Source organism: Muntiacus reevesi, chromosome 1 (genome assembly GCF_963930625.1).
Source record: "Muntiacus reevesi chromosome 1, mMunRee1.1, whole genome shotgun sequence".
Classification (NCBI taxonomy): Eukaryota; Metazoa; Chordata; class Mammalia; order Artiodactyla; family Cervidae; genus Muntiacus; species Muntiacus reevesi.
This window is the reverse complement of record NC_089249.1, coordinates 15,337,635-15,365,549: the sequence shown is the minus strand read 5'-3', so window position 1 is coordinate 15,365,549 and position 27,915 is coordinate 15,337,635. Positions and strand designations below refer to the sequence as shown.

The 27,915-nt window shown below is 46.0% G+C and overlaps 1 protein-coding gene across 2 annotated transcripts in view; it reads left to right on the top strand.

The window, feature by feature from the left end:
- Positions 1 to 27,915, top strand: part of NUAK1 (NUAK family kinase 1) — a 74,129-nt gene that overhangs the window by 28,194 nt on the left and 18,020 nt on the right. For both annotated transcript variants that reach the window (XM_065938414.1, XM_065938415.1), the window contains 3 exons: positions 3,955 to 4,075; positions 21,987 to 22,138; positions 25,090 to 25,155. In XM_065938414.1, coding sequence (XP_065794486.1) covers positions 3,955 to 4,075; positions 21,987 to 22,138; positions 25,090 to 25,155 — 339 coding nt within the window. The remainder of the gene's footprint in view (positions 1 to 3,954; positions 4,076 to 21,986; positions 22,139 to 25,089; positions 25,156 to 27,915) is intronic.

The window sequence follows — 27,915 nt, the reverse complement described above, 5'->3', positions numbered from 1 at the left end:
TACTCTAGGGGATCTTCATGGCCCAGGGATCAAACTTGCATCTCCCGCATTGCAGGCAGATTCTTTACCGTTTGAGGCAGCGGGGAAATATGGGTGAGGGTTGAGAAAACTGGAGAGGAGGTTTGCTCCATAACATCGTGTATCTATGGGTCTCTTTGGTAGCCTTTGGCCATAAGGGTAATCATGTAGATACTTGTGTCATTTTTGCTTGTTGCCCTTGTCCCCTCACCCCCTGCCTGCCAAGGGCTGGGGCAGAATCACGTTGCATCACGACGTCTCAGCACTGTGCTCGGTCCCAGGCGGGCACTCAAAAGGATTAAGTCCATGAACAGTCAAAATCCAGAAAGGCGCCAAGTGGATGCCCCGAGTCAGGCTTCTGTTTCCAAGCGGGAACATTGATTGTTCACCTGGTCGCCACTGGAAGAAGAAATGGAAAACAGCTCTGAGGCTGTGTTTTGGATTCCAGTTGTTCCTCCTCCTGTCTGGTCTCAGACTCAGGAGCCATGATGCTCCCGTGAGCCCAGCTGCTCTGAGCTTCTGGACGTTTCCGCTAAGGGTACAATTTAATGACCCAGGAGAGAAATTCTCATTCACTTAACACCCTGTGAGAACAAAAGGGGGTCCCCATTCCCTAGACCTTCTCCTGCTGCCCCATGAGGATGCAAGGAGGAATTAAGTGTGTTCCCAGCCTGGAGGGTTAAGGAAGGGAGGCTCTATTTATGGGGCGTTCTCTCTGCCTGAAACATTCACTGAGCACTTGTCCTGGGCCAGGCGTGTTCTGAGCCATTTATTTAATCTTCATAAGGACCTGTGAGACAGGTGCTGTGTTTTCCTGCCTGACGGATGAAGAAACAAGAGCACCAAGAGGCTGTGCCCCCTGCGGCAGGTCACACGGCTGGCACGTGGCGCAGCCCCGACTGGAAGCCGTGTTCCTCACCCATCCTGCCAGACTGCTGCGCCTGTGCGGCCCTCCATTCATACCCTCCCCTCCACAGAGGAGGCACCACGCTCCCGTTTATGAGCCCATTCTCCTCTTTAAACAGCTCTCCAAAAACGTGACAACCCTTCTGAGCTCTCTGGGTTTCCTCTGGAAACATCTTGGTAGCTGGATTTGGCTGAATATGCAGCAGGCCAATTTCAGATTGTGCGGGAAGGGAGTGGGAGGGCAGGGGACGAGTGGCCCATGCCGCTGGAGGGTCAGGGGAGGTCTCCCTAAGGGACCTGGAGCTGAAGCCTGAACGATAAGGATGTGAAGAACCACGGTCTGATGTCTGTACCGTATATTAAGTGCCTCCTGAATGCCTACTATTATTCTTATCCTTATTGCTCTCATGGTTGGCCAGTAATTGGATCTGTGACCTTGGGTGAGTCATCACGCCGCTCTTGGGAGTTGAACTGAATGTCTTCCCTCTGTCCTTGACAGTTGCACAGTTCTAAGAGATTTCTAGCATTTGTCTCCCACTATGCCTTTGACATAGGGGCAGGATGAGCCCTCTTTTACACTTTCAATAGAAGATTCATTGTCGGATGAGGGAAGCTTTTGTAGACAGCCAGCCACCACGGCTGTTAACGTTTATGGAGCCCTTTCAGTTTGCTGAGTGGTGGAGTGGGGTTTGCTTAGAATGCGGACACTTTACTGGGCTGGAAGCATCCGCCTGGCAGATATGCCGTGGGCCCATCTGCCTCTTGCTGCACTGTTGGGGAGATTGACAGGTGGGATTATTTTCTTACCCCCGAGAATGCCACTACCCTTGCCTGACCCTGAATGGTGAAAGAATTTATTTCTATTGTCATTTGACAATAGGGCCTCCTCAAGGCCAAGTTCAGCCTGCTCCATAATCACAGGGGTGGTTTCTCCCCTCAGCCCATCTTTAGTTCATAAAGGAATGCAGGAGTTGGTCCAAGAGCCACCCACATCCTCCCTGGCCTGCGTGTGTTCACTGTCGGCTTCCTCCAGAGCAGGCTCCCAGCATTGCAGGCCCCGCTCAGATACAATAAAGCCTTCCAGTCATGTCTTTACATTTGACGTAAGCAAAGGCAGGCTTTTCTTGCTGTGTCCTGAATGGGGCTGAGGTGAGGGCCCGGGTGAGCTGGGGGGCCTGACACCCTGGTGAAAGGGGGCCTTGAAGCTGGAAGCTCATTCATCTTTGTGCAGCCTCTTTGTCCAGCCATGTGGTCCACCCACAGTGTAGGGCAGATGCTGCCTGCCCCTGGATTTATAGCAGGGCATCATGTATTTCTCCTCTGCTTTCCCCATTCCTCGATTGCCCACGTAGGTAGGATGCAGCGAAATCCTAAGCCATCAACCTAACGTTCCTGTCTTGGTGGTGACGTTCGACTGGAATGGTCCCTCCTTTTGTGCTTCAGTTCAACTGTCACTCCCCTGGTCTGGCTTCTCAGCCACCCAGTAGCATCAGCCTCCCCGTTCTCCACTGTCCTTCCCTCCTTTCCCCTTTCCTTCCCTCTCCCTTCCTGCCCATGCTCAGTGTTTCCTCAGGCCTGCCATGCGCCTCTTGTTAAGCTCTGGAGCTAAAGCAGTGAAGAAGATCCCCACTAGTGGAGTAATGACACCAATATGGATTTAATGACAACTGACGAAAGTTCTGCAAAAGAGAAATCCAGGGACCTGCTGTCTGATCTAACCAACACATAGCAAAATCAAGAATAATGAGTTTCCTAGTTCTCTTGGACTGGTTGTATTTTATGGAAACATCTCCGTGTCTCGGGCTGCATGGGTATCTGCTGCAAGTCGGAAGCTGCAGATGTTCATAGAGCTATGAGTGCATTCCTGCGGAGACTGCCCCTGCTTGACTCTGAGATATAGTCAAGGTGTGACCCTGGGCGGCTGCTAACAAGGCCTTTTTCTCCAGAATGCTTTGTGCCTTTGCAGTCCGAGGGGTGGTTTTACTTCCTTTCCTCCAAGAAAGAGTGCTAAGTTGAGGGCTGAGGTCACAAGAGGACCAGTTTGGAGGGAACTAAGCAGGCTTTCAGAGCTGGCAGCAAAACCCTTGGCGAGCTTTCCTTCTTACCCATGGATAACCCACCGCCTGCCCTCAAAAAGGTAGTTTTTGCCCCCCTTAGAGCCAGGGCAGATGAAATTACCAACCAACTTGTTTATGAGCAGAGATGAATCCACTGGCAAACATAGTTTTTCCCTATGAGATTCCCATTGTCATTTAATTTAAAAAAAATAAAAATTTTTTTTTTTTAAATTTCTGTGTTTCTTTTGAGTAAGTTCTCTGTGTCGTGGCCCTGGGAATTCTCTACAGTTTGGATTTGCAGACGACTTTGGCACAGGGCTTTGGGATCAGCTGGGGCCAGGCAGGGAGTCTAGCTTTGTTTTCTTGGATTTACTCTGATTTTTTTTCTTTAGCAGAGCCTTTTGGTCATATCACATGCTATCAAAGGTGCCTTAGTGAGAGGAAGGATGTTGGGAGGATTTGGCTTCTGAGCAATTGCATTAGCACAGTATAGGCTAAAAGTCTTAAAATCCAGGCTTTAATCAGAACTGGCCTCCAGACAGGCCATGCAATAAGGCCTGTCCATCACTGTGGCAGCTGTACGGTGGGGCCGATTGGTGTTAATTTCATCTCTTGGTGTTAGTCACCGACCTCCTGTGCACCAAGCTCTCCTTTTTTCTTTTTTTTCAAAAAGGATCAGAATTCCTAGAGTAAATGAACCTGGCCCTGTTGAAGGAGCCCTTTGCGTTGTGGGGGAAGGGGTGGAAAAACACCATCCCAAACCGAGGCTGTTAAAATCTGATGTTTTCTGTTGTCTGGAGAAGGGTGTTTTTGCTATAAATGAAAGACATGATAGGGGGTATTTCGAAGTTTTGTTTTGGTTATTGTCAGTTCTGCCAACAAGTAACATCTGTATTTATTTTCCGAACTCTCCCAATGGCTGATTTGCATCTGTTTAGTTCTCTGAGTAACATTTCATTTCCTGACTTTATAGGTGGCTATAAAATCCATTCGTAAGGACAAAATTAAGGATGAACAAGACATGGTTCACATCAGACGAGAGATTGAGATCATGTCATCCCTCAACCATCCTCATATCATCAGTATTTATGAAGGTCAGTGATTTTTTTTTTCACCCCCGTATCAGTTACCATTTCTCATACCATGGGGCCTGCCAAGATTTTTAGGTAATTGCCCTTCTGGGCAGGAGCCAAGTATTTTTCCTCATGATGCAAAAATAGCCGGGTGTTATCTCTTATTTGGTTACCTTGAATGCAACCAGACACATGTAGCACAGTGTACACTGGTCATAAAATAGCTCTGGCTGGTGCCTTCTTCCATCTTCCCGTTTCTTGGCAATTGCTAAGCAACCCATCTTATTGACAGCCAGTATGTGAGACACCCATGGTTTCTGGAAAATGGCAGTTTTCTGGGTGGCCAAGTAATGGTGAACCTGTTGTAAATGTCATTTCCCAAAGCTGACGCTTCAGGGGTGATGTCATTAGTTATTGAAAGTTAGCCTTTTTGAGTTAGGAATTTCCAACAGGTCCAAGAAATACCAAGAAAGAAGAGGGATCAGTTGGTGTGACAGATATTTTGCAAACAGAATTTACGTTGTTGGTGTTTGGTGAAAAATGGGGACGGAAAAAGCTTATATATGTGCTCCGGCTTCAATTCTGTGGTCCTTCACAGGAAGAAATAAACTTCTCACATTTAAAAAAATATCCTTTAAAAAATTATAAAAGCAACATGTGCTTATTGCAAAAATGATCAAAATATAACTTAAAATTAACATAATTATTAGTTTGATAAATAGCTCTGCATCCATATTTAGATTCGTATCTACTTCTCTATATCTGTATGTGTTTTTTATCCAAAATGAGATCATACTGTTTATACTGGGTTTTAGCTTTATTATTTTTCATTTTTTATATCATACATCCTTATGTGAATAAATATTCCCCTATAAGGACATTTTAAAAAGGCTTTATAGTATTCCATTTATGGGCATACCATAATTTATTGGTTCTATCTCCTTTTGTCAAATATATAAATTGTTTCACATTTCTGCTTATAATAAACAGGGCTTTTAATGGCTTTCCTTGTAGACCATTTTTACATTCATTTCTGATTATTTTTTTGTGAAATAGTTCTAGTCTTGGACTTACTGAGTCAAAACAGTTCTACAGAATATTTTTAATACATGATTCAGAAAAATAAACCTATTTTTAATTTCTTATCTGTTCATCATAATTTATACAGTAAGGGCTAAGAGGAAACCAGATGGTAACCCTAAAGTTTTTCTGATATTTCAAATTTTCCTTTTTCTGGTTCCCTTTTGATGTTTGCTATTCTTTTTTTTTCCCCCTGCTATTTCTATTTTTGCTCCTCATCTAGAAGTAAGTGCTGGTAATATCTTTTATCTTGATTTTTCTAAAGCTCATTTTTTGGGGCCCTTGGGGATAAGGTTTTAGGAGAAATTTATATTTATTCAGTCATTTATTCATTCCACAAACATCTCTTGCGGTGAGCCTCTGATTTCAGCCCCTGGACCAGTAGTATCAGCGTAAATTGGGTTTGTTAGAAATGTAAGAGTCCTAGGGCCTGCTGTAGATATGTAAATAATATATTCTGGGACCATGGAGGCCTAGGCTTAGAAGTTTTCATGGAAATATATGGCATCCAGGCTGGGCCTTGAAGGGAGTTTCTTCTTGAGGAAGAATTGCATGCCTGTGTGTGCTCAGTCGTATCCAACTCTTTGCGACCCCGTGGACTGTAGCCCACCAGGCTCCTTTGTCCATGGCATTCTCCAGGCAAGAACTATAGTGGGTTCCCATTTCCTACTCCAGGGGCTCTTCCTGACCCAGGGATCAAATCCACATCTCTTTCGTCTCCTGCATTAGCAGGCAGATTCTTTATCACTGTGCCACCAGGGAAGCTCGAGAAGAGTTGATAAAAGGAGAATTCCAGGCTGATAGGAACAAATCTGAATATGCCTGGTAATTGAGGGGAATTTCCAGAAGTGAGAAGTGAGTCTTGATACAAAATGCAGGATGGAAGTGAATTTTATTAAATGTGGAGTGTTTTTGCCCATTGTGGCCCAGTTGCCATGGAAACATGGAAGCCTGAAGGCCACTGTGCATGGCATGGACCAGTGTGGGTCACGTGCTGTGTGTGCACTTCTGTGTTTGAGATTTCTTGGCCTCGAGCTGAAGGCTTCTTTGCCGGGAAGGCAGAGTTTTAATCCAGCATGAAGTTTCCAGTTCTTTATTTGGGAGACAATTTGTGGTCACAGAAATCTGGCATCAAGAAGCCTACTTCTTCATTAGCATCATGCCCTCCTTGGCCTTGGGAATTCTTCAGGCTGAATGGGAAACAGGAGTCTATCTGCTTCCCAAAGGAAAGCCAGAGATGAACCTCAGTGGAATTGTGTACTATTATCAAGGTCAAAATGGCCTCAGTTCAGCCCTTGCTGGTGGCTTCCAGGAGAGAAACCTTTGCTTGTAACTTTAAAGATGGGTATCTGCATGAATTAAAGTTCTTTGGGTGACTAGAAATAATTTCTACCAAGGCCTCAGGTGAGAGCTAGGGCTTCAATTTCTAAAACCCTTTGAACTGGTCTAGGGAGTCAAGGAGGAGCTTGAGTTCTCATACACAACATGAGACTTTGGGCAGGATGGTTGGCTTTTCAGTGCCTCAGTGACTGTACGTATAAAATGGGGATAGCCATCCTACTCCTCTCCTAGGGTTTGGCAGCAGGATTAAATGAGATCATATATATACAAGGTAGGTTCCAAAAGGTCATTGATGTGAAGTCTGTGTCAGCTTCATCCCAAGTGGTTCTTAATGTGGGGTCTGTTGACAAGGGTGTTTCAGGGGTGCATAGCAGGGGTCTGTAAATCCTCTGGAATAGTATATAACTGTATTGTCTAAAACAGAAGTCACTTGTCCTAGTTGGATATTTAAATTAAACTTAATTGGAATAAATAAAATATACTGTTGGTCTGTCACATTAGCCACATTTCAAGTGTCTCAACAGCCACTTGTGGTTCGTGGCTGCCATATTGGACAGCATAGATATAGAGCATTTTCATTATTGCAGGATGGGACCATGTTGGTATATAATGAGTTCATGAGTTATTTTTCTCTAGGTAGAGGGTGAATGCATAGCTTTCATCAGACTCTGAGAAGGATGAACTATTCAGTCCATGGAATTCTCCAGGTCAGAATTCTGGAGTGGGTCGCCGTTCCCTTCTCCAGCTCTGCCCAACCCAGGCATTGAACCCAGGACTCCCGCATTGCAGGCTGATTCTATACTGTCTGAGCCACTAGAGAAGCCCTTCCTGACCTCAGATAGGTTAAAAAGAACTATATTGCCTTTAAGAGTTTTGTGATCAGCAGTGTACCTTACAAATAAAAGGTATTGTTTTAATCCAGAGAACTCCCAGGTATTTAAATATGCCCTTTTTTTTTTCCTTTTAATTTCTTGGAGATCTCCAGTTTCTGTTCTGTTCTTTCCTTTCTCCCATACAAGTCCTTTTTCTCCCACATCCACTAAATAACTGTGGAGGAGGGCAGCTCTCCTCCCTTCCCAAGGGGTTAGGAACAGGTGATCCCCAAAGTGTGGTTCCAGCTGTGACCCCCCGCCTGTGACCCCAGAGTCTCCAGGTCTTTTGACTTTATCTGTCCCCTGTCCAGGACCCGAGAACGCAGCACCCAGAGTGAGGTTAGACATCCTGATGTTATCTGTAGAATTCTGCTTTGTTCACAGAGCTCTGCCATATCTACTCTCTTTTGATCCCTGCAGCCTACCCAGGAGGTGATCAGCCCAGGTGTTCCCATGTTGTGGTTGTGGAAACTGAGGCAGATTCATGACTTGCTGGGTGTGTTGGCTTGCTGGGGCTGCTGCTGCAGACTGAGTGGCTTAAACAATAGAAATTTATTTTGGATTTGGAGGCTGAAAGTCTAAGACCAGGGTGTGGATAGAGTTGGTTTCTTTTTAAGATCTCTCTCCTTGGCTTGTAGATGGCTGTCTTCTCTGTGTATCTTCACATCTGTATGTGTCTGTATCCAAATTTATCCTTATTAGAAGGTCACTAGTCATTTTGGCAACCCCACCGATTGTAGCCCGCCAGGCTCCTCTGTCCATGGGATTCCCCAGGCAAGAATATTGGAGTGGGTTGCCATTTACTCCTCCAGAGGACCTTCCCCCAGGGATTGAACTCATATCTCCTGCACTGGCAGACTGATTCTTTATCACCGAGTCACCAAGGAAGCCCATTTTGGATTAGGGTCCACCCTAATGACCTCATTTTAACGTAATCACTTCTTTAAAGACTCCAAATAGTGTTGTATTCTGAAGGCTAGGTGTTTAGGACTTTGACATACGAACTTTTTCGGGGGGGGGGATATTCAGCTTATACTTGGAAGAGGGCATTGCAACCCACTCCAGTATTCTTTCCTGGAGACCCCCATGGACAGAAGAGCTTGGCGGGCTGTAGTCCATGGGGTTGCAAAGAGTTGGACACGACTGAGCAGCTAAGCACAGCACATTCAGCTTGTAATATTGAGTATGCTGACTAGTTGATGGCCCTAGCACAAAGTTCTTCTTACCCGTTTGTTTTTTTCCTCTGCCAGTCCTCAGCCCTGGATCTCTGACCTCATGTCATATTTTGCTGGTTCTGCAGCCCACCACTGTGCTCCAGGCATCCCCCTCAGCCTGGCCTCTTCCCCCTTCTTTTGAACCTCGGAGCATGGCAGGGGCAATGTGGTGACAGCAATGGTGGTGAAACCTGAGTTTATCAGTTAATACACTGGTCTCTCTGCAGCTCACAGAGTGAAAGGGGAACCTTCTTCTTGACAGCTGATTGTTTTGATGTGCCAATCAAAATTCTTAGCTTAGTGCTGAGATGCATTAATTTTTGGAGTGAAAAATCAGTGCCCAAGCATCTAAATGGCTGTTGGGACATTAGCCAAGTGAACTTTACAATTTCTTCTTAAACAAGGACCTTTGTGATTTAAAACACACACACACAAACATACACACCAGACATACCCTAGCAACAACAGCAGTAGCAGAAATAATAATAGCAGTCATGACTAAATTCCTGGCCTTCATAGTGGGTACTGTCTTAAATATGTGAGAGCATTCAATCTCAGCATGGTGTGTACCTTAGAAAATAATTCTGCATATATCTCAAGAAGAAGCTTGGGTCCCCAGTCTGGTGAACTCACTGGTCAAGTGTTTTCTGAGCATTAGTTCATGGAAATGTAAGTTATTTGTATACTATTCACAGTACTGGCGCCTGGCAGGCTATAGTCCATGGGGTCGCAAAGAGTCAGACATGACTTAGCGACTACACCACCACCACACAATACCTGCAGGCTCATAAAATCTGCAACTTCACTGAATCAGTGCTGCTGGTCACCAAATCTCAAAAATAATTCCTTTCAAATGTTTCTTTCTTGAACCAGACCCCAGGGTTACTCTCGTGTTGACCTGTAGGTGAATGTGATTGACCCTCAAATTTATCAACTCTGTGTAAACACAAACCATCACTGGCTCCTAATGCTAAGTAAATAAAAGGGGATAGACATCTACCTTCTGGCGTGGGATGCTAAGGGTAACCTAATCAAGAGAGAAAAGGAAGAAAGAAATCACTGGCCCCGTCTCAAGTTGGACCCCTGTTTTCAGTCAAAGGGATTCCATTCTCTCAGCAGGGAGGTAATTGACAATAAGGAAAGAATAGCTGAAAAGGAAGTGCCTGCCTGAGCATTCAAGTTGGTTGCCTAGGATGGAAGAGATAAAAATGGTTTTTGCCTGGGGTTCTGATTTCAGGACCCAAGTTCAAACATCAAAGGCACATTGTCTCACCCCCATTTCCCCTTTTAAAGCCCCAGAGATTCAAATCTGCAAAACCTTGTAGCAGTGTCTTGCTGCATAACACTTCAGGGAAACAGCACCCCATCTGGTAACAGTCACGCATGTAAAAGCAAAAAGGTGGGGAGTGGGGGAGATTGGGCTGCAGCTTTCACTTTGATGACCTCGGTTTTTTTGTTCCTGGAAATCTCTCTTCTTGGCCCTGTAAGATTACATCTCTCTCTTGGCCCTTTGCATTGTGATATTCCGGAACTGGCTAGCCCTTTCATCACATCCCTTGTCTTAGGTAAGAGGGAGCCTGGCTTTCTGGGACAAAGTTGGATGGCTGTTTGGCATTTGTCAGCTGTGATTGCTTGCCTTTGGGAGAGTCTCTCAAACTTCAGAAACAAAATCGCAAGCAAATGTGTCTCTTTTGATAATCATGCGAGTTTCATGACCTGGCTCCATCTGCCTTAAACCTGCTGCCCATGAGAAGGCATGAAAGAGACTGTATTCTACTCAGTTCTCAGAACTCCTACCATGGAGACGTCTTGCATGAGTTTACATCAGTTAAAAGCTCCTTCCAGCTTCTTAGAAACATAATATGCTTTCTCAAGCAAACTGTGCCTTCTGAGATTCCATTAGATCTTTCTGGAAGGGGATATGGGCTTCTCCCAGGGCTCAGCGGGGGAAGAGTTTGCTTGTCTCTTAGTGAAGAATCACTGCTTTAAAAATCCAGGCTTCAATGAAGGGTGTTCCTGCCTTCTCCTCCCTCACAACTTGTGGCCAGAGATAGTTGGGCCAGTAAAACGTGCTTCCACGAACCCAGAAGAGGTCCTGGAGTCAGAAACTGTTGCTGCCCTGGAAAAGAACCCCTTGAGGGTGGCAGGATCCCAGTAAACAGCCGAATAATACATCTGAGCACTGTTCTCTGACAAGAGACTCAGAACCAGTAGCATCAGTGTCTCCTGGGCCCCGCCCTAGACCTACGGAATCGGAACCCTACAGCTGGGCCTGATGCGCTGTGTAATAGCCAGTTCCCTAGGCGACTCTAATGCACTCTCAAGTTTGAGAAGCATCATGTTAGAATAACCATTGCTCAGTAGGTTAGATTAGAAACTGAAGCAGGGCTGCGCTGCGAGCATCAATGGTTTGGAAACACCTGTAGTAGAAGCAATTAACACTTTTCTCCTCTGGCAGAAAAAACCTTAATCTAGGGTTTTCAGGCAATATCAGATCTGGACTTTGGCCCTTTTGAAGGCAGGGGATGACTGAATTGATCTAACAAGATCTGTGGGTCACTAATAGTACCCCATGTTCTTCATTTCCGTAGTCATTCATTCATTCATTCATTTTACAAAAATGTATTAAGCACCTATGTTCCAGGTACTGGTCTAGTAGGGTAAGTATGTATTTCTTGTCCAAATGGGCTTAGAGTTGAATGAATCAATTGCTTTGCAATTACCACTGTGTGATTTTGGGGTAGTGACTTAACCTCTGTGAAGCTTGGTTTCTTAGCTATAAAATGAGGTCAATAGCTAGCTACTTTATAAGATTGTGAGGATTAAGCTAATGGGGAGGGACTTCCCTGGCAGTCTTGTTGTTAATACCTCACCTTCCAGCACAGGGAATGCAGGTTCAGTCCCTGCTTGGGGTACTAAGATCTCACATTTTTTGGCCTTAGGGCCAAAAAATCAAAGCATTAAAAAAAAAAAAAAAAGCCAGAAGCAGTAAGGTAACAAATTCAATAAAGATTTAAAAAATGGTCCACATTAAAAAAATTTTTTAAAGAAAAGATAATGAATAAAATTGCTAAGCATGGTCTGAGGTCCATGCTCAATAAGCCATACTGATTATTCTTGATGTGATGTTAGAGATCTGAGAGGTCATTGCTGGCTGAAGTAGAAACTTCTGTTGGGTGGTGGTGGGGTTGAGGCCAAATTGCCCAAGTCAGTGATTCTGAGCTCTGGATGCACATTAGAATCTCATGGAGTGTTTGTAAGAAGAAATGCTGATGCTACCCCTAGAGATTTCAGTTTAATTGGCCAGGCTGAGAAAGATTGGCTTGATCCTCCAGCTAGGAGGAAACGATTGTCTTGGTCCGATCATTTGTCATCAGTGGATTCCAGAGCAGAACGTGCGTCTGGCAGTCGTCACCAGTGAGCCGTGGGCGATACCTCTGGGCCTGGGTTTCCTTCCTCAGCCATTTGGTTGCTGCCCTCATCAGGGACTCAGAGCCCCATGAAACAGTTTGTTGAACTTGGCAAAGTGGTGTGTTATGCTTGTGTTTACTCTTCTGAACCCATGGCGAATTGCTGAGTATTTTAACACACTCCCTCTGCTGCCAGATTCACAAGTTCCACATGAAGTCTCTCTCATCAGACTGGATCCAAATGGAGGACCCCCCCCTCCCCCCCGCCCCATCAATCGCACAGCCCCCAGAGAGTTTTCTTCACTTAGAATCGGACGAACGAGCTCTTGGGCTATGAATCTGTCCAGTCACGTTTCTAATGAGTTTCCTATGAAGTTAGCTATTTGACCTTCAAGTGTATTATTTTCATTGTTTTCATTTGATTACACCCAAGTCATTTTTCTAGAGACTGGAGATTAGACATAAAACAACCGAACGCGAATGCTACTCCCTGGCTGTCCAACCTCGCCCTCTTGGGTTTCCTGGAATTCAATATTTTCTAGTGCCTCAAATAATACCACTTGTACTTGAAGCTAATTTTTAAAGAAAAAAAAAAAAGGAACTGTATTGCCATGTAACATACAGTCTTTTGAAATGAACTAGGATGTCTCTGTAAATTTGCCAAGGCTGCAAGTATTAGGAAGGCTCATGGAGTGTAGGAGACTTATCTTTACAATGACCATACCCTACAGGGGCATTTGGATCCTGAAAGGAGCATTGTACTTGATGAACTGTAACTTATAACTTTCAGAGTCTGAGATTTCTTTGATTTGGGAATTTGTGCTCTGCCCACTCCAGTAATTCTGTAGAGTGGGTTTCATCTGGTAGGTGTGACTCCAAGATCGACATCGGTGCTTTGGGACACCATTGGGAACTGAAGAATGGACCCTAGTTAAGAGAGTCAGGCTTGCTGAGTACTGATGCCTTTGAGTGTTAGTTCACGACCTCCTCTCTTCTCACACCCGTCTACTATCCAAGGGCACAAATGCAATCTCAGGAGTGGATTCTGCCAATACAGATTCATAATAATCCTGGATTTGATCCAGGCATGTCTTCACTTGTTGTGTGCTGGGGTAATCCTTACAATGAGGTTAGGTGCTTCCATTTAACAGATGAAGAAGCTGAGGGGACAGAAAGGTGAACTAACTTGCTGAGGAAAGTCAGCTGGGTAAATGGCAGACCTGGATTTGAACCCAGGTGGCCTGGCTCTGGGAGTCAGGCTCTTAAATGCTGCACCCTATTGTCCAATGAAGCGGACTCAGATTTAGGGTTGGAAAGATAGTCCTGAGCCACTCCTGGAAGGTCAGGCGGTGACCGGGACCAGAAAGGTGATAACTGCAAGTCTGACTTCTCCACCCTACGTGATAAGGGCAGGATGAACCTGAAAACTATCACAACACTGTTAATTGGCTATCAGTTCAGTTCAGTCGCTCAGTCATGTCTGGCTCTTTGTGACCCTATGGACTGCAGCACGCCAGGCCTCCCTGTCCATCACCAACTCCTGGAGTTTACTCAGATCCATGTCCATTGAGTCTGTGATGCCATCCAACCATCTCATCCTCTGTTGTCCCCTTCTCCCACCTTCAATCTTTCCCAGCATCAGGGTCTTTTCAAATGTGTCAGTTCTTCGTATCAGGTGACCAAAGTATTGGAGTTTCAGCTTTAACATCAGTCCTTCCAGTGAATATTCAGGACTGATTTCCTTTAGGATGGACTGGTTGGATCTCCTTGCAGTCCAAGGGCTATACTCCAATACAAAATTGTTGTTCAGTCGCTCAGTCTTGTCCAACTCTTTGCGACTCCATGGACTTGCAGCATGCCAGGCTTCCCTGTCCTTCACTCATGTCCATTGAGTTGGTGATGCCATCCAACCATCTCACCCTCTGTTGTCCTCTTCTCCTCCTGCCTTCTATCTCTCCCAGCATCAGGGTCTTTTCCAGTGAGTTGGCTCTTCGCATCAGGTAGTCAAAGTATTGAAGCTTCAGCTTCAGCATCTGTCCTGACAAGGAATATTCAGGGTTGATTTCCTCTCTTAACTGGAGTCCATTCTTCAGTTTCCAGTGGAGTTCCAAAGCAGTCTCGGAGCCGCATGTTGCCAGATGAACCCACTGTAGGAATTACAGGAGGGGACAGAGCACATATTCCCAAATCAAAGAAATCTCAGACTCTGCAAGTTAGATCCTGAAGGAATCCAATACAAAACAGAAAGTTTAAAAAAAAAAAAAGGTGGAATGAAACCATATAGAGAAGTCTGCTACGGTGATTTTCAGGGGAGGGAGATGAACGTTGTTTTCACAGAGGATGGGACTTCTACCCCTTCACTGCCCAAACTGAAGATGCATGCTTTTTTCTAGAAGCTCATTGGAGGAGGGTGGAGTCCAATAGTTGGTCCACCTTGGTGCCCTGATTGGCGTCCTTCTCCCACACAACCCCTCTTTGCTGGCTATTTTCCTGCCATCCCGGTATTTGCCGTTGGTCCCCTCGGATAACGCTGAAGAATGGTTCTTGGCCAGCCTTTTGTATCCGCTCTTCCTTAGGGGGTGTATACACTTTCTTTCATTTCGTCTGCCTTCTGTGGAGTCCACTGCTGGCTGTGGGTGGCCTGGTTGGCTCTGGTTCTCCTTGGGCATGCCAGCCAACATCCAGAGTTTTGGTTTAAGAAAAGACAATGAGTGAATTAAAGAGCCTTTCATTGTCCAAACCAGGAAACACATTGAGTCAACTCTGACCAACTCACGGACAATGGGAGAGCTGCCAGTTCAGGTTATTTTTCTCACTCTCAGTGCCCTAGGCTTTCTGATGTAAGGATTAGAGGACCATTTTATGAAGCCGTGAGCCCATGAGGTGTTTGAAATTTAGTTCTGGGGAGGGAACTCTTGAAGAATGAATCTTGTATTGACTAAACGACCTAATTAGGCTGCAGACAATTCTTGCAAAGGAAAGATCACTCTATTTCTGAAATGAAAAAGAAAGAGGCTTTCTGGGAGGGTCCTTCTGAACTTTAATAAAAGAGCATCCCCAAGGAGTGGAATGGTCTGAGGTTTTAGGAAAGTAATAAAAATGCTGGCAATGGGAGGAGGCCCCACCACGGAGAGAAGGGCAGCATCCTGGAACTGATTTAGAAAATGGAGCTAATAGAAGGCAAAGGCGTGAAAAGAATTCTGACTGATCCATTTTAGGCCCTTGGCTTTTTGCTTAAAACTAACAAATGAGCCTTCCTCTTTTTTTTTTTTTTTAATTTATTTGGCTGCATTGAGTCTTAGTTGTGGCATGTGGGCTTATGCCCTGAGGCAAGTGGGATCTTAGTTCTCTGACCAGGAATCGAACACACATCCCCTGCATTGCAAGGCAGATTTTTAACCACTGGACCACCATGGAAATCCTGCCTGCCTCTCTTGAGGTTACATGTAAAGCAGAATGATAGCTTCTAATTTTTATAACCTGCTTCTCATGGAACATTAAATGATTCCCACCCTCTCCCTTCCCAAGCCCATTTTCTTCCTAAATGGCCTCTTTTTGGCTCTAAAGCAGCCAGTGGATGGTTGAAATCCCAAGATCTCACTCATCAGCGTTTCTCCCGGGCCAGGGCATTGTTTTTATCATATGCATTTTCTCAAGTTCTACAAGTTGTGTTATTAACCCTGAGGGCAGCAGGAGGGAATGGTTAGGAGTCGGGTAATTAGGGAGGTTGTGAAAGCCAGGCAATCAGAAGGCAGAACTGGACTGTCAAACTCGACATCTGATGAAATTCAGAATTAATTGGGAGAAGTAGCTGTTACCACAGTAACCAATTTCCACTCTCCCTTGAAATGGAAAATAAACAGAAAACAGGACAAATACTTCAAGTGAGTGTCTGGAAAGAAGGCCCTTCTGTGGAATAGTAGGAGAAAAAGGAGAGAGTCTGGATATTTTAGGATTTGCTGAGACAATGGCAAAACCAGTTTGTACAAACAGAATGCAAGGCGTTTTTGATGGTTCAGTTCCACCCTTGTTTTCTCTAGGAATCTCTGCAGGCCCTTTTAGAATGCCTTTCCCATCTTCCTCTCTGATCATCTAGGTACTTAAAGTCTGTATCTCACAGGTTAGCCCTTGATTTTAAGTACTGGAAGGGAAAGGCAATCCACTCCAATATTCTTGCTTGGAGAGTCCTATGGATGGAGGAGCTTGGTGGGCTACAGTCCATAGGGTTGCAAAGAGTCAGACACAAGTTAGCAACTTAGCATGCATGCATGCAAGCAGTTTTATTCAACTAGATAGCAACTCCTCCAAGAAACAATGTCTTATGCTATGTTTGTTTCCCCTTTATCATGTAGCAAGATGCTGAGATAAATGCTTCAGATAAGCTGATAAACAAGTATTTTCAGAAAAGAGAGTGATGTTGGTTAATGAAAGAGAGTCTTTATTGAGTATTAGGCAAGGAGGGTAAACTTATGATGGAGGAAGGTGGTGGGGAGTCATGACGAGAATATACGCTTTTGAGTCACACACATTTGGGATCAAATCCTAACTGGTTGTCTTCCCAACAGAAATGCATACAGAGCAGCATCAAAAGACAACACAAGAATGTTCATAGCGACTTGGTTCATAGTGACCCTCACCTGGAAACAACCCAAATGTCTCTCACCAGCAGAATGGATCCATTCACAAATCGGAGTACTCTACCGATACTCATCTCATCCAGCAGTACTCAGTACTCAGTACTCTACTCATCCAGCAGTGAGGATGGACAGTCTTTGACTCCATAGAACAGCATGGATTAATTTTACAAATGTTGAACAAATGAAGCCATACACAAAAGAAAATACTACATGCTGCGATTCCACTTTTAGAAAACTCAAAATCCAAAACTAATCTGTGATGGTGGCCTATATACATATCCTTGGGGAGATGGTTAGTGACTGAAGAAGACATAGGGGGTAGTTGAGGGTGCTGGACACATTGTTTCTTGATCTGAGTGCTGGTCCCCTATTTATGAAGTAGGAATAATATTAATCTCATAGGATTGTTAGGATTTCATCACATCACCCCGAGACTTTCTCCAGACAGTGATCCCTCCTCCCCTAGAAGGCTGATCCAAAATCACTGTGCAAGGTTCAGACAATCCATGGCGTGGAGTAATTGCTCGATAAATGTTCACCACAGTGATTATGATGAACTTTGCTGGTGGCTCAGACCATAAAGAATCCACTTGTGATACTGGAGACCCAGGTTCAATCCCTGGGTCTGGAAGATGCCCTGGAGAAGGGAACAGCAACCCACTCCAGTATTCTTGCCTGGAGAATTCCATGGGCAGAGGAGCCTGGTGGGCTGCCATCCATGGGGTTGCAAAGAGTCAGACACGACTGAACCTTGCACAGTGATTTTGGATCAGCCTTCTAGGGGAGGAGGGATCACTGTCTGGAGAAAGTCTCGGGGTGATGTGATGAAATCCTGCACTGTTTCATGGGTCCAGGATCCTAGATGCGACCCTGTCCCTTGTTCATCTGTTTATTTTTCTTGGCAATGTTTGGTCACATGTCTGCTGAGCTCCTTGTGGGCATTCAAGGGCTTTGTGTTCTCTTCATAGTCTGTTCCTTCTTTCTCTTGTCTTAGTCCCCAGCACTTGTCCACTCTGGTGATCCTGCTTAACACGCTCCTGGTTCCCCCTCACTCATGCTGCTGCTTCCGATGGCTGGTGTCTCCTCCCCTTCTTACCCTGATAAAGCCTTCTTCCACTGTCCCCCATGGATGCTTTGTAAAGTTTTGTTGCTCTGTTAAAAATCTGGGTCTGCACCACATGGCCTCGGGCCCCACACTGCAGACTGACTCAAGCTGAGCTCAGCTTCTATTCAGGGGCTTAATTTTCCTGGTAGGCCTGGCTTGTCAAGGGCCATAGTTTTCCTTACCATTCTGGAGCCACCAGGCTTCTGGGTAAAACTGTCTGGCCAAGAGACACAGGCTTTCATTTTTCAGAAAGGAAACCCTTCCCAACTGGTGGAAAATAAGCTTTTGCTTAGTGACTAATAACATAAACACAGACGAGATTTCTGGGCTTATAAATAACCAGTTGTAAAAGTGCCCAAGGGAAGCGGCCCTTTTTTGCCAGAAGAATGGCTGAGAGTGTTCCTATCACCTGGCTGATACAGACCGTACAGTGGGCAAACCCCAGCCGTGGGCTGGGGGTGCGGAAGCCGGTCATTCTTCAGGACGAATTCCCAAGGCCTTGCTCTTATATGTGATAAATCTTGGGCTATTCTGGAAAAATAATAGCTGATCTCTAAGGTTCTTCCTGCTTGAAAATCCTGTGATTCTGGAGCAGCCACCGCATGTTTTAAAGAGTGATGCCAGGGAGGAGAGGAAAGTCTTAGGGTTTTGTTTTGCCAGAGCTGCCTAAGAAGCAGACAGAGTAATTACAAGAATAGCTCATGGTGACTGAGCAGGGGCTTGGGCATGGTGCTTGGGGGCTAGGGCCCGTGAGCTCATTGAATCCCCCCTTACTGTGTGAGGAGGTTCCTGGCCTTCTTTACGGATGAAGAGACTGAGGTTCAGAGAGGTTGATGTATGTGGATAGTAGGATAGGGGCTAAGAGCGTGGAGTGTGCAGTTATTCGAGGGCTCAGGCCTTGTATTTGCTCTGTGTGGCAGTCACTAACCTCACTGTACCTGGGCTTTCTCATCTGTAGAACAGGGATAGTCATATTCTATCCCAGAACAGACCAGAGCCATGTGATATAATTCATGCAATATTGGCACAGTGCCTGCACAGAGTAGGCCTTCCATAAATGCTGCTATTATTAGGAAAGGCTCAGAAAGCTTCATATATAACACTACATGGCCTCCTTGTAGTGGATGTAGATGGATCACTGATGCTCCAAGTCTAGAAATGTTTGCAATCAGCTTATCCGGGGTTGCAGTCATGGCGTTGACTGGGAGACTCCAGCTGCTTCCTGCTGGAGGACTGAAGAGTGGGGTTCCAGAGCCAGGCCTGGTCACATGGACAGTTCTCTTCACCCGGCTGCCCACCAGCCCTGCCGGCAACAGTGGGGCTCTTGCCTCATTCATTCAGTATTTCCCAAACTGGCTCCTAGTTAGTTCAGTAGGAATATTGAAATGGCCAAATCACCCTGCAAAACTCAGGGTTAAAGAAGCCAGGTTTTCCAGGGGTGATCAAGTATCACCATTTTCCAAATATTTTATTGATGTTTGACCGTGGAACCCTTTATTCCTCTGTATGTCTTGTGGGACTAGTGCTCAATGAAACATGTATTTGGAGCTGCCCCTCCAAACACAGTCAGCAAAGGAACAAGAGTGAAAGGATTAGGGGAGATTATTAGGAAAGGGATGCCTGGGAACATGAGACAGGTGAACAGGACCAGGGTCTATTTTAGAGGTAGGAGCAGCAGGACTGACTGTTGGAAGCTGTTTAGTAAACTCTTTGGCACATTGAACTATGTCAAACAGAACTGTGTTTATACCTCCTTGATACCAAGTTAGCCAGTTGGAAAGGGACACGTCTGGTCATTGTCACAGGCCTTTTGTCTCCATGTGGCCAGTGACCACACCTTCTGCTGGTCACTGAAGGGATCAGTGGCTTCGGCCTCCTTTAAGCATGCATCAGGCTTGCTGGAAGTGTGAGGCTCCGTGTTTATTTCCCCGTCAAAGTACTTTCCCTATCTCCCCCTCAATTACCTCCCCCAAAACCCACTCTGCCACCCCAACTTTTAAAATTAGAAAACCCGCTGCCCTCTCCAGGGCCTGTCACTCTGTCATTTTTTGGGGCTAAGCCGTGCATCTTGAGACAGGTTTTCCAGTTTCCAGAGTTTTGTTAATGAAGAGTGCACAACAGGCTGAAATCCCCAGCAGGAGCCAAGGCTGCGGGGTGCACCGAGGCCAGGAGACTTGGGAGCAGCCAGTTTTATCTGGCTGTTCTCTCTCCTCCTCCTCCCTGCCCTCCTGCTTCTCTCTTCTTTTTATCAGAGAGGTCTGGCTGGACTTGAAGGAGCCAGAAAGGAGCTGGGGGGGCCTGAGCTTCTAGCAGCCCGTGACGAGGTGTGGGAGGACAGGGGGCCCAGCCTGGGGCACATTCTGGTTCACTTGAGTGTCTGTGTGTCTGGCTCAGTGCTAGGCCCTGGGGTCCAGTAGTATTGATACCAACAAGAGTAACTATTATTGAGTGAAAAGGCAGGCCTTGTTATAAGCATTTAAAATACCTGATATCAATAACCCCCCCCCGCCCAAAAATTCTAGAAGTACGTAATGTTATATTCACATTTTCCCGTTGACTGAAGTGAGGCACAGGGAGGGTAAGCAACTCTCCCAGAGTCAGCAAGTAAGGGGCAGATCCAGGAATCTGCTTAGGGGTGTCTGGTTCCAAAACTAGTTTTTACCTCTCTAAGTCCAGGTTCACAGTTCAGACAGAGGAAATAAATATGTAAGTCAGCAAATATATCCACGCAGTGGGAAAGTGCTGTGATGCAATATCCATTAGTACGGTAAGAGGTAGAAAGGAGGCAGTGTGGATGCCATATTTGAGTTTATTCTTGCCTGATGAGTTGGAGGGGCCCTGGTAGGTCAGACAGGTGGGAGTAAAGAAAGAGGGAAGAGCAGGGAGGTGGGAAATAGCAGTGTGTGTTTGTGTGTGTGGTGTGTGTGTGTGTGTGTGTGTGTGTGTGTGTGTGTGTGTGTGTGTGTGTGAGTGATAGTGAGAGACTGTGAACAGTCTGGCATCAGTGGGCATAGGGGGCCTGACAGGAAGTGGCAGAAGCTGATGAGATGGAGGGAGGTAGGCAGGTGTCTACCTGGGAAGGAGGGTCTTGGGTATCCTGCAAACATTTTTATACTATATCCTTTGGGAGTGATGGATTTCAACACAATGATTATTTTGTCCTTGCTCAAAAGGACTTCCCTGGTGGTTCAGACAGTAAAGTGTCTGCCTACAATGCGGGAGACCCAGGTTTAATCCCCAGGTGGGGAAGATCCTCTGGAGAAGGAAATGGCAACCCACTCCAGTACTCTTGCCTGGAAAATTCCATGGGAGGAGCCTGGTAGGCTACAGTCCATGGGGTCGCAAAGAGTCGGACACGACTGAACGACTTTACTTCTTCGAAAGACATCATACGTGAAAGCCCCAAGCTTTCTGCTTATGAAACATCTGTGGAGTGGCTTTGGCTGAGGTGGAGCTGAGGACCAAGAGCCCGTCTTTCACGGCCTCCTCTGACCTGGCCCCACGGGCATCTGACTGCCCAGAACTCCTAGGTCAGTCTAGCAGACTTTAAGCATCACTGCTAGAGAACATCAGGGTTGAGCAGAGAGAAGTATTTAGTACCATGTAATGGTTTACTGCAATGGTCCAGAATGCACTTACGAAGTTTTGAGTCCCCTCGCTTAATAAATATTAATTGAACCCCTTTGCCAAAAGGCCGTGAATGCTTGGGATACCTCTGAATAAAACAGACCAAGCCTACTTTGCATTCTAGTGGGACAGACAGAATAAATGCACAGATGTGTAACAGGGATAAGAAGAGCCCATAGGACTTGTCAGACCCGAGGGCCGCATTTGGAAGTTTGGGTTTTGTTGTGAGTAAGATGGAGAGTCTGGAAGGTTCTAAGTGAAGAGGTGACAGGTTCAGCCACCCATTCGGGATCCAGGTAGCTGGTCCATATCCAGTGATTAGTAAATGGTCGTTGTGTTTGTTATTCCCCATCGTCCCATCAACAGGGAGATGTCGGGGTGGGAGGGGCTTGTGAGAAAGGAACCTGGTGAAGGGAGTGGGTCCGCAGAAGAGAGGCGCTTGCCCTTCTCCCCGTGCACTGGCAAGGGGCGTCCAGTCTCAGCAGCGGTGATGTCAGTGTCCACCTCCTCGTCAGGTCGCTGGCCTGATGGTCCGCCCCCGGGGCAGCGACGTCTGCGTCGTCGCCTCTCTCTGCCGCGCTGTCTGTCCTCCTGAGTGAGCGTGTCGGGTAAACAGGCTGTTTGTGTGTCGCCGTCCCCCCCGCAGTGTTCGAGAACAAAGATAAGATTGTGATCATCATGGAGTACGCCAGCAAAGGGGAGCTGTACGACTACATCAGCGAGCGGCGGCGCCTCAGCGAGCGCGAGACCAGGCACTTCTTCCGGCAGATCGTCTCCGCAGTGCACCACTGTCACAAGGTATGGCCGCCCCGCCGCCGCCGCCCCCGCCGCCGTGGTTTCCATGGCAACACGAGATGCTCTTCATCTGAGGAAGGGGCCATCTGCTCTTTGTGGTACCGCTTCAGTTCAGTCGCTCAGTCCTGTCCAACTCTTTGCAGCCCCATGGACTGCAGCACGCCAGGCTTCCTTGTCCATCACCAACTCCTGGAGTTTGCGCAAACTCGTGTCCCTCCAGTCGGTGATGCCCTTGTAAGTCACTGTAGAATACAGAGAATTTATAAACTAGAAAGAAGAAAATCACCACCACCTTGAATCCCAGAATCCAGGAATCACCCACTGTTGACATTCTTGTTTCTTTCCAATCTTCTTCCTGCTACTCCTCACATTTATTAAAAACTTATTGAATAATTTTAGGTTTACGGGAGAGTTTCCAAGATAGTACAGAGTTCCCACGCACCACGCTCAGTTTACCCTGATGCTAACATCTTACAGGATTGTTGTACACTCATTAAAATGGAGACACCCACATTCGTATACTGTGATTAACAAAACTCTCCAGATTTTACTTGGATTTCACCAGTTTTCCTACCAATGACCATTTTTCCATTCCGGGATCCGATCCAGACACCACTTTGTATACATTTTTACATTTCTGTCTTGCTGTTTTTTTCACTTAGAATTTTAATTTAAACAGTTTCCTATGTTACTAAAAATTCTCTATCATTATTGTGATTGTTGGACATTTAGATTGTTTCTAATTTCTGGTTATTATAAATAATGATTGACATCTTTCTACATTAACCTTTTTTCTAGCATTTGAATAATCAACTTAAGAGAAATTCCAGAACTGGAATTAGTAGACCATAGGTTCTGAACCTTTCTATGCCCTGGTTTCTTTTCCTTGCATAGGTTACATCCACATAGGTTATGTATGAGTGTGCGAGTGTGTGAACTCACTTCAGTTGTGTCTGACCTTTTGTGACCCTATGGACCATAGCCCACCAGCCTCCTCTGTCCATGGGATTCTCCAGGCAAGAATATTGGAGTGGGTTGCCATTCCCTCCTCCAGGGGATCTTCCTGACCCAGAAATTGAACCTGAGTCCCTTAAGTCTCCTGCATTGGCAGGTGGGTTCTTTACCACTAGCGCCACCTGGGAAGCCAGGTTATGTACACACATGTACAATTTATTGCAACACAACTAATGGGATGTACTCTTAATCCCCCCAATTTAGCTACCCTTGGCCTCTAGAGAAGGGAGTGAAGTACACAGATAACTCCAAGCTGTACTTCACCCAATTGTTATTTATCACTTTAGTCCTGATTTTCATCCCATTCATACTTTTCCACAGAACTGTCACACCTGGAACAGTCCCTTACTTTGAGGACTGTAGTGACTTGAATACAGCATAGCATCCAAACTAGAGTCAGTTTCTTCATTGAAATGATTGCAGTACAGGGCCTTCTGGCTTGTTCCATGTTCTGGTTAGTTGAGGGTGACTCTGGGATGACCATCTTTTAATTATTTATAATATAAAACCCTTAACCCATGAACGTTATTTGACTTCTTAGCTGACTCAAAAGGCACTTATGATTCAGATTGTACAGTGTTTTGTATCTTATCATCATACATTATCATAAAGCATCATAGATCCTACTTTCATTATTTAAGAGTGTGAAACTTCGGTTGTGTATGAATGGGATTTCTATCTTATGAAAACTAGGAATGCAGCCGTGTAAACCAAACTACTCCCAATACTTAAAAAAATCAGCCACCTTGTGATCTGTATCTTTTGTTCAGGAGCCCTGCTTTGTCCTTTTCTGATTTCAGAACACATCCCTGAAGGTTTGAATTAGAAAGAGCGGTAGAAATACATGTTTTCATCCTCTTCAGTCAGTGTTTTTTGAGAAACTAGGAATTGTCAAATGGAAAGGAAACTAAGCAATAAAGTACCAGCTGTGAACATACAGATTCTGAACTAAAGAAATCCTGAATGAAAGACAATTCCTAGCCAGTTGGTTTGCTTAAAAGGGCAGCTTCAATTGCAAAGGTCTTTTATACTGAATGATGTTAAAAACATCTCCCGGTCTGAGTAGCTGGTTCTTTCAGTTCCTCTTCTTTTTCCCTGCCCACCCACCCCCTTAAAAGATCGTTGGGTTTTAAAAAGTATTGAGCTGGACAGTTGTTACTGCTGTATAGACCAGCGGCCTATTGGTTAAGGATTTCTTTTCACTGTTCAACTGGCTGTCTGCTTGTCCCTGGGCTCAACAACCAACCTTGCCAGTATTTGCTTGAACGGAAAGGTCCTGCAGTATGGCAGCAGCCTGCTTTGGTCTCCTTGGCCTCTCCCCCTTTCACCCTTCACCCCACATTGAGTTCTGCCCAGCAGAGAGGGATTTCCAGAACCTTCCCTTCCAATTGCTTAGGAAATAACCTTTGGAAGGGCTTCTGTTATCCTCAGGACTTTTGTGCATGGTTTTCTAGGTCCGAAAAGGTTGAACCCAGTGTTGGGGAGACAGGTAGATAGATAGACAAGCCAGGTCTGTGAGCCCCGCGTTCTGAGCCGCCAGCAGGGAAATCTGCCTCTTCCCTGGGAATCGCCATCACAGACAGACGGTGTCTGCCCCTGCCTGGGACGACACTGCTTTCACACGGTGGAATGACATTCCCACAGAGAATCCCCCCGCTGTTTTACAGGCTCTGGGGGAGAATGGATTCCAGTCATTTTTCCCTTAGCCACCCAGCAAGTGACTAATGCTCTCCTGTCGCTGGTGCCGGTCGCTGGCGGGGCACTTCATGACAGTGAGAGAGGCCCCCGAAGGATGGGGGTGAAGACCACCGGCGCTGGTGCACTTTAATCTGTCAGAGATTTTTCCCTTTACTCACCCTCCTTCCCCCTCCCCTCCCCCCCACATTTCTCCTTCATCCCAACTGCTCCCATTCAATTCCCTGCATGTCCTCTCATTTCAGAATGGTGTGGTCCACCGGGACTTGAAGCTGGAAAATATACTGCTCGATGACAACTGTAATATTAAGGTAAAGCTCTTGCCTCACTGATGGATGTGCCAGACCTGGGGATTGTAGCCAGTGGGGGGTGGGGTGGTGGTGGTGGTGAAACGCTCCTCCAAGCTACAGCCTACGAATAAGGCAGCCACTTCCTTCCCTGGCTGGCAGGGCAGGGAGCATCACTAGGCTTGAGCCCTCAGTTCAGTTGAATTCATGCAACGCGCATTTATGGATCTCCAACTCCATGTCAGACATTGTCCTAAGAACGGACTTAAAATACCTTCCCTGCCCTTGGGAAGCTCATACTCTGTAATGATCACCATCAAAATACTTACACTAGTCCAGTGCATTTGTATGTCACATCATATTTGCCCGATATCACTTAAATAGAATCTTCACAACAACCATGTGAGATAGAGACTGTTATTTATATCATTTAACAGATAGGGAAACCCAGGCACAGAGATGTTAAATAACTGTCCTGAAATGACACAGTGGTAAGCAGCGGAGTTGGAGGTTTGAACCCATATCTCTCTGACCCACTGAGCCCAAGTTCGAACCGTTTTGCTGGGTTTGCCCCCAGGCCCCCAATTTTATTATCTATCCCAGTCATTCCTCTGTCACTCCCACCCCCTGTCTCCTACTTCTCCCTTCACCCGCACCCCCACCCCAGCTGTGGAACTGGGAAACTGAAATGCTGTTGGGAAAAGAATATACCAGCAAGTGATGGGGTTGACTTTTAAGGGGAATATTTTTGCTGGCTGCTGCCGGAGCTAGAGAAAGCTCTCCTGGCCAACAGGGTTCCAGTGCCTCCCACAGAGCACTCCACATGGCCTTTTGATCATGGCTGCAAAATAAGCAAATGCAGTTTCAAAATAAACGGGAGCTCGCTGCATGTGTTTCATTATGAAATGGCCTTGGTACTCCCGGCACCAGGGGTCCTTCTCATTGGCTGCTGGTGACGTTAGTGCCTCATCCCTGGTCCCCAAACCAGGCATGGGAATGACCTTGCATCATCCCCTTCTTTAGTTGTTGCTCTCATTTGGGGGAGTGCATCACAGGGAGACTCTTTCCTTACTGGGGAGGATGGAGTTGCCTTGCTGTTTGGATTCTGTTCGTGGATCATGGCAGCAACCATTAGTCACCATCATCCTATGAGAGGCCCCTGGAAGACACGTCAGAGTGACCTCTTTTTTTTTTTTTTTTTGTGAGTGGTTGACTGTGATCACATATTTCTCTCTAGTCCATAGCATAAGCAGTAAACAGTTGGCCGAATTAGTCTTTCTAGGAACAGGAAGTGAAATCTCAGGGTTTCTCCATTTTTGGTAAAGTGGGTTGAAGGAGCAGTGGCTACAGGGTTAAAAAGAGTTCCATTTTGTGTGGTTTACTAGCTGCTTGACCTTGGGGGAGCCACTTAACCCTGTTTCCTCAGCCATAAAACAGGGAGTTGGTAATGCCCACAGGCTTGTCTTGAGGACTGAACAAGATACTCTGTTTAGCTTTATCTGAGCACTGTTCAGTGAGTCAGAGTTAAGAAAAGCAGTGGCTTTGGGGTTGGATGGCCTGGTTTTGTAATGCAGTCTTGCCCCTTACTGACAGCAGTGTTTTAGAGGAATTGTTCACTTATCTAAACCTCAGTTTCCTCATCTGTCCAGTAGAGATGCCAAGCCATTTCTTTGGGGATTGTTGGTTATCTGTTCATTACCATGTGTCAGGTCCTGTGCCTAGTCCTGGACAATCCACGACAAACGTGAGGAATTTAGACAGTCAAAGCTGTTAGCACTTGACTCTTCAAATCCAAGGCACCTGCTGATGAGGCTGGTCGTCCGGGAGGAGGTTGAACAGGAAGTCAGCTGCACTGAAGGTGCCTGAGGCGTGGTGGTCAGACCACAGCTAGAGAACTGGGTTCTGCTCCAAGGGACACATTCTGAGGGTTTGAGTCTTCCACCCTGCCAACTTTCTCTGCAGGTTCTTCCTGCCACCTGCTCCCAGAGCTCTCAAAACAAGACGTAGTCTTTACAAGGCCTGGAATGCAAGCCTGTCATTCAGGGATTGGGGTCTGTGGTACAGCTTGACCTCCTGGTCCCATGATGTAGTAGCAGAAGTGATAAGGCACATAGCTTCCTATGGAGTCATAGAATTCCCCAATGGAGGAGAAGAATGGTTAGCATTCAGAAAGCAATTGTGCTGGGAACAATGCGCAGGAGGCCTGAGAGAATGGCTCATTTACATAAAGCAAAAGGGCAGTGGTGTAGGGCCTCTCAGCTCCCAGGACCCAGTCTTCATCCAGGGTCCCTGACCATCATATAGGGAAAAAGCAGGTGCATTAAATATTATGAAAATTGAGGTTTTGGTCCTTTTGCCTTAGGAGTCTTTAAGAATTTCTACTCCTGGCATTTACCAAGCTAAAATGCATATGTTGAGAGTGAGAAGAGTGTGTGTGTGCTCAGTGTCCAACCCTCTGCAACCCCATGGCCTGTAACCCACCAGGCTCCTCTCTCCATAGAATTTCCCAAGCAAGAATACTGGAGTGGGTTGCCATTTCCTCCCCTAGGGGATGTTCCTGACTCAGGGATTGAACCGTCTTCTCTTGAGCCTCCTGCATTGGCAGGCAGATTCTTTACCACTGTATCACCTGGGAAGCTATAACTTTCCCTTTTTCTGATGCTGTCCCTTCCTTCTGCTTGTTCAAGGACCCCTAAAAGGATCTGAGAAACCTAGAGCTTGAAAGAGTCTTTAGGTCATTTTCTGACTTCTGCATTAACCATCATGGCCTACAGAGTCTGATTG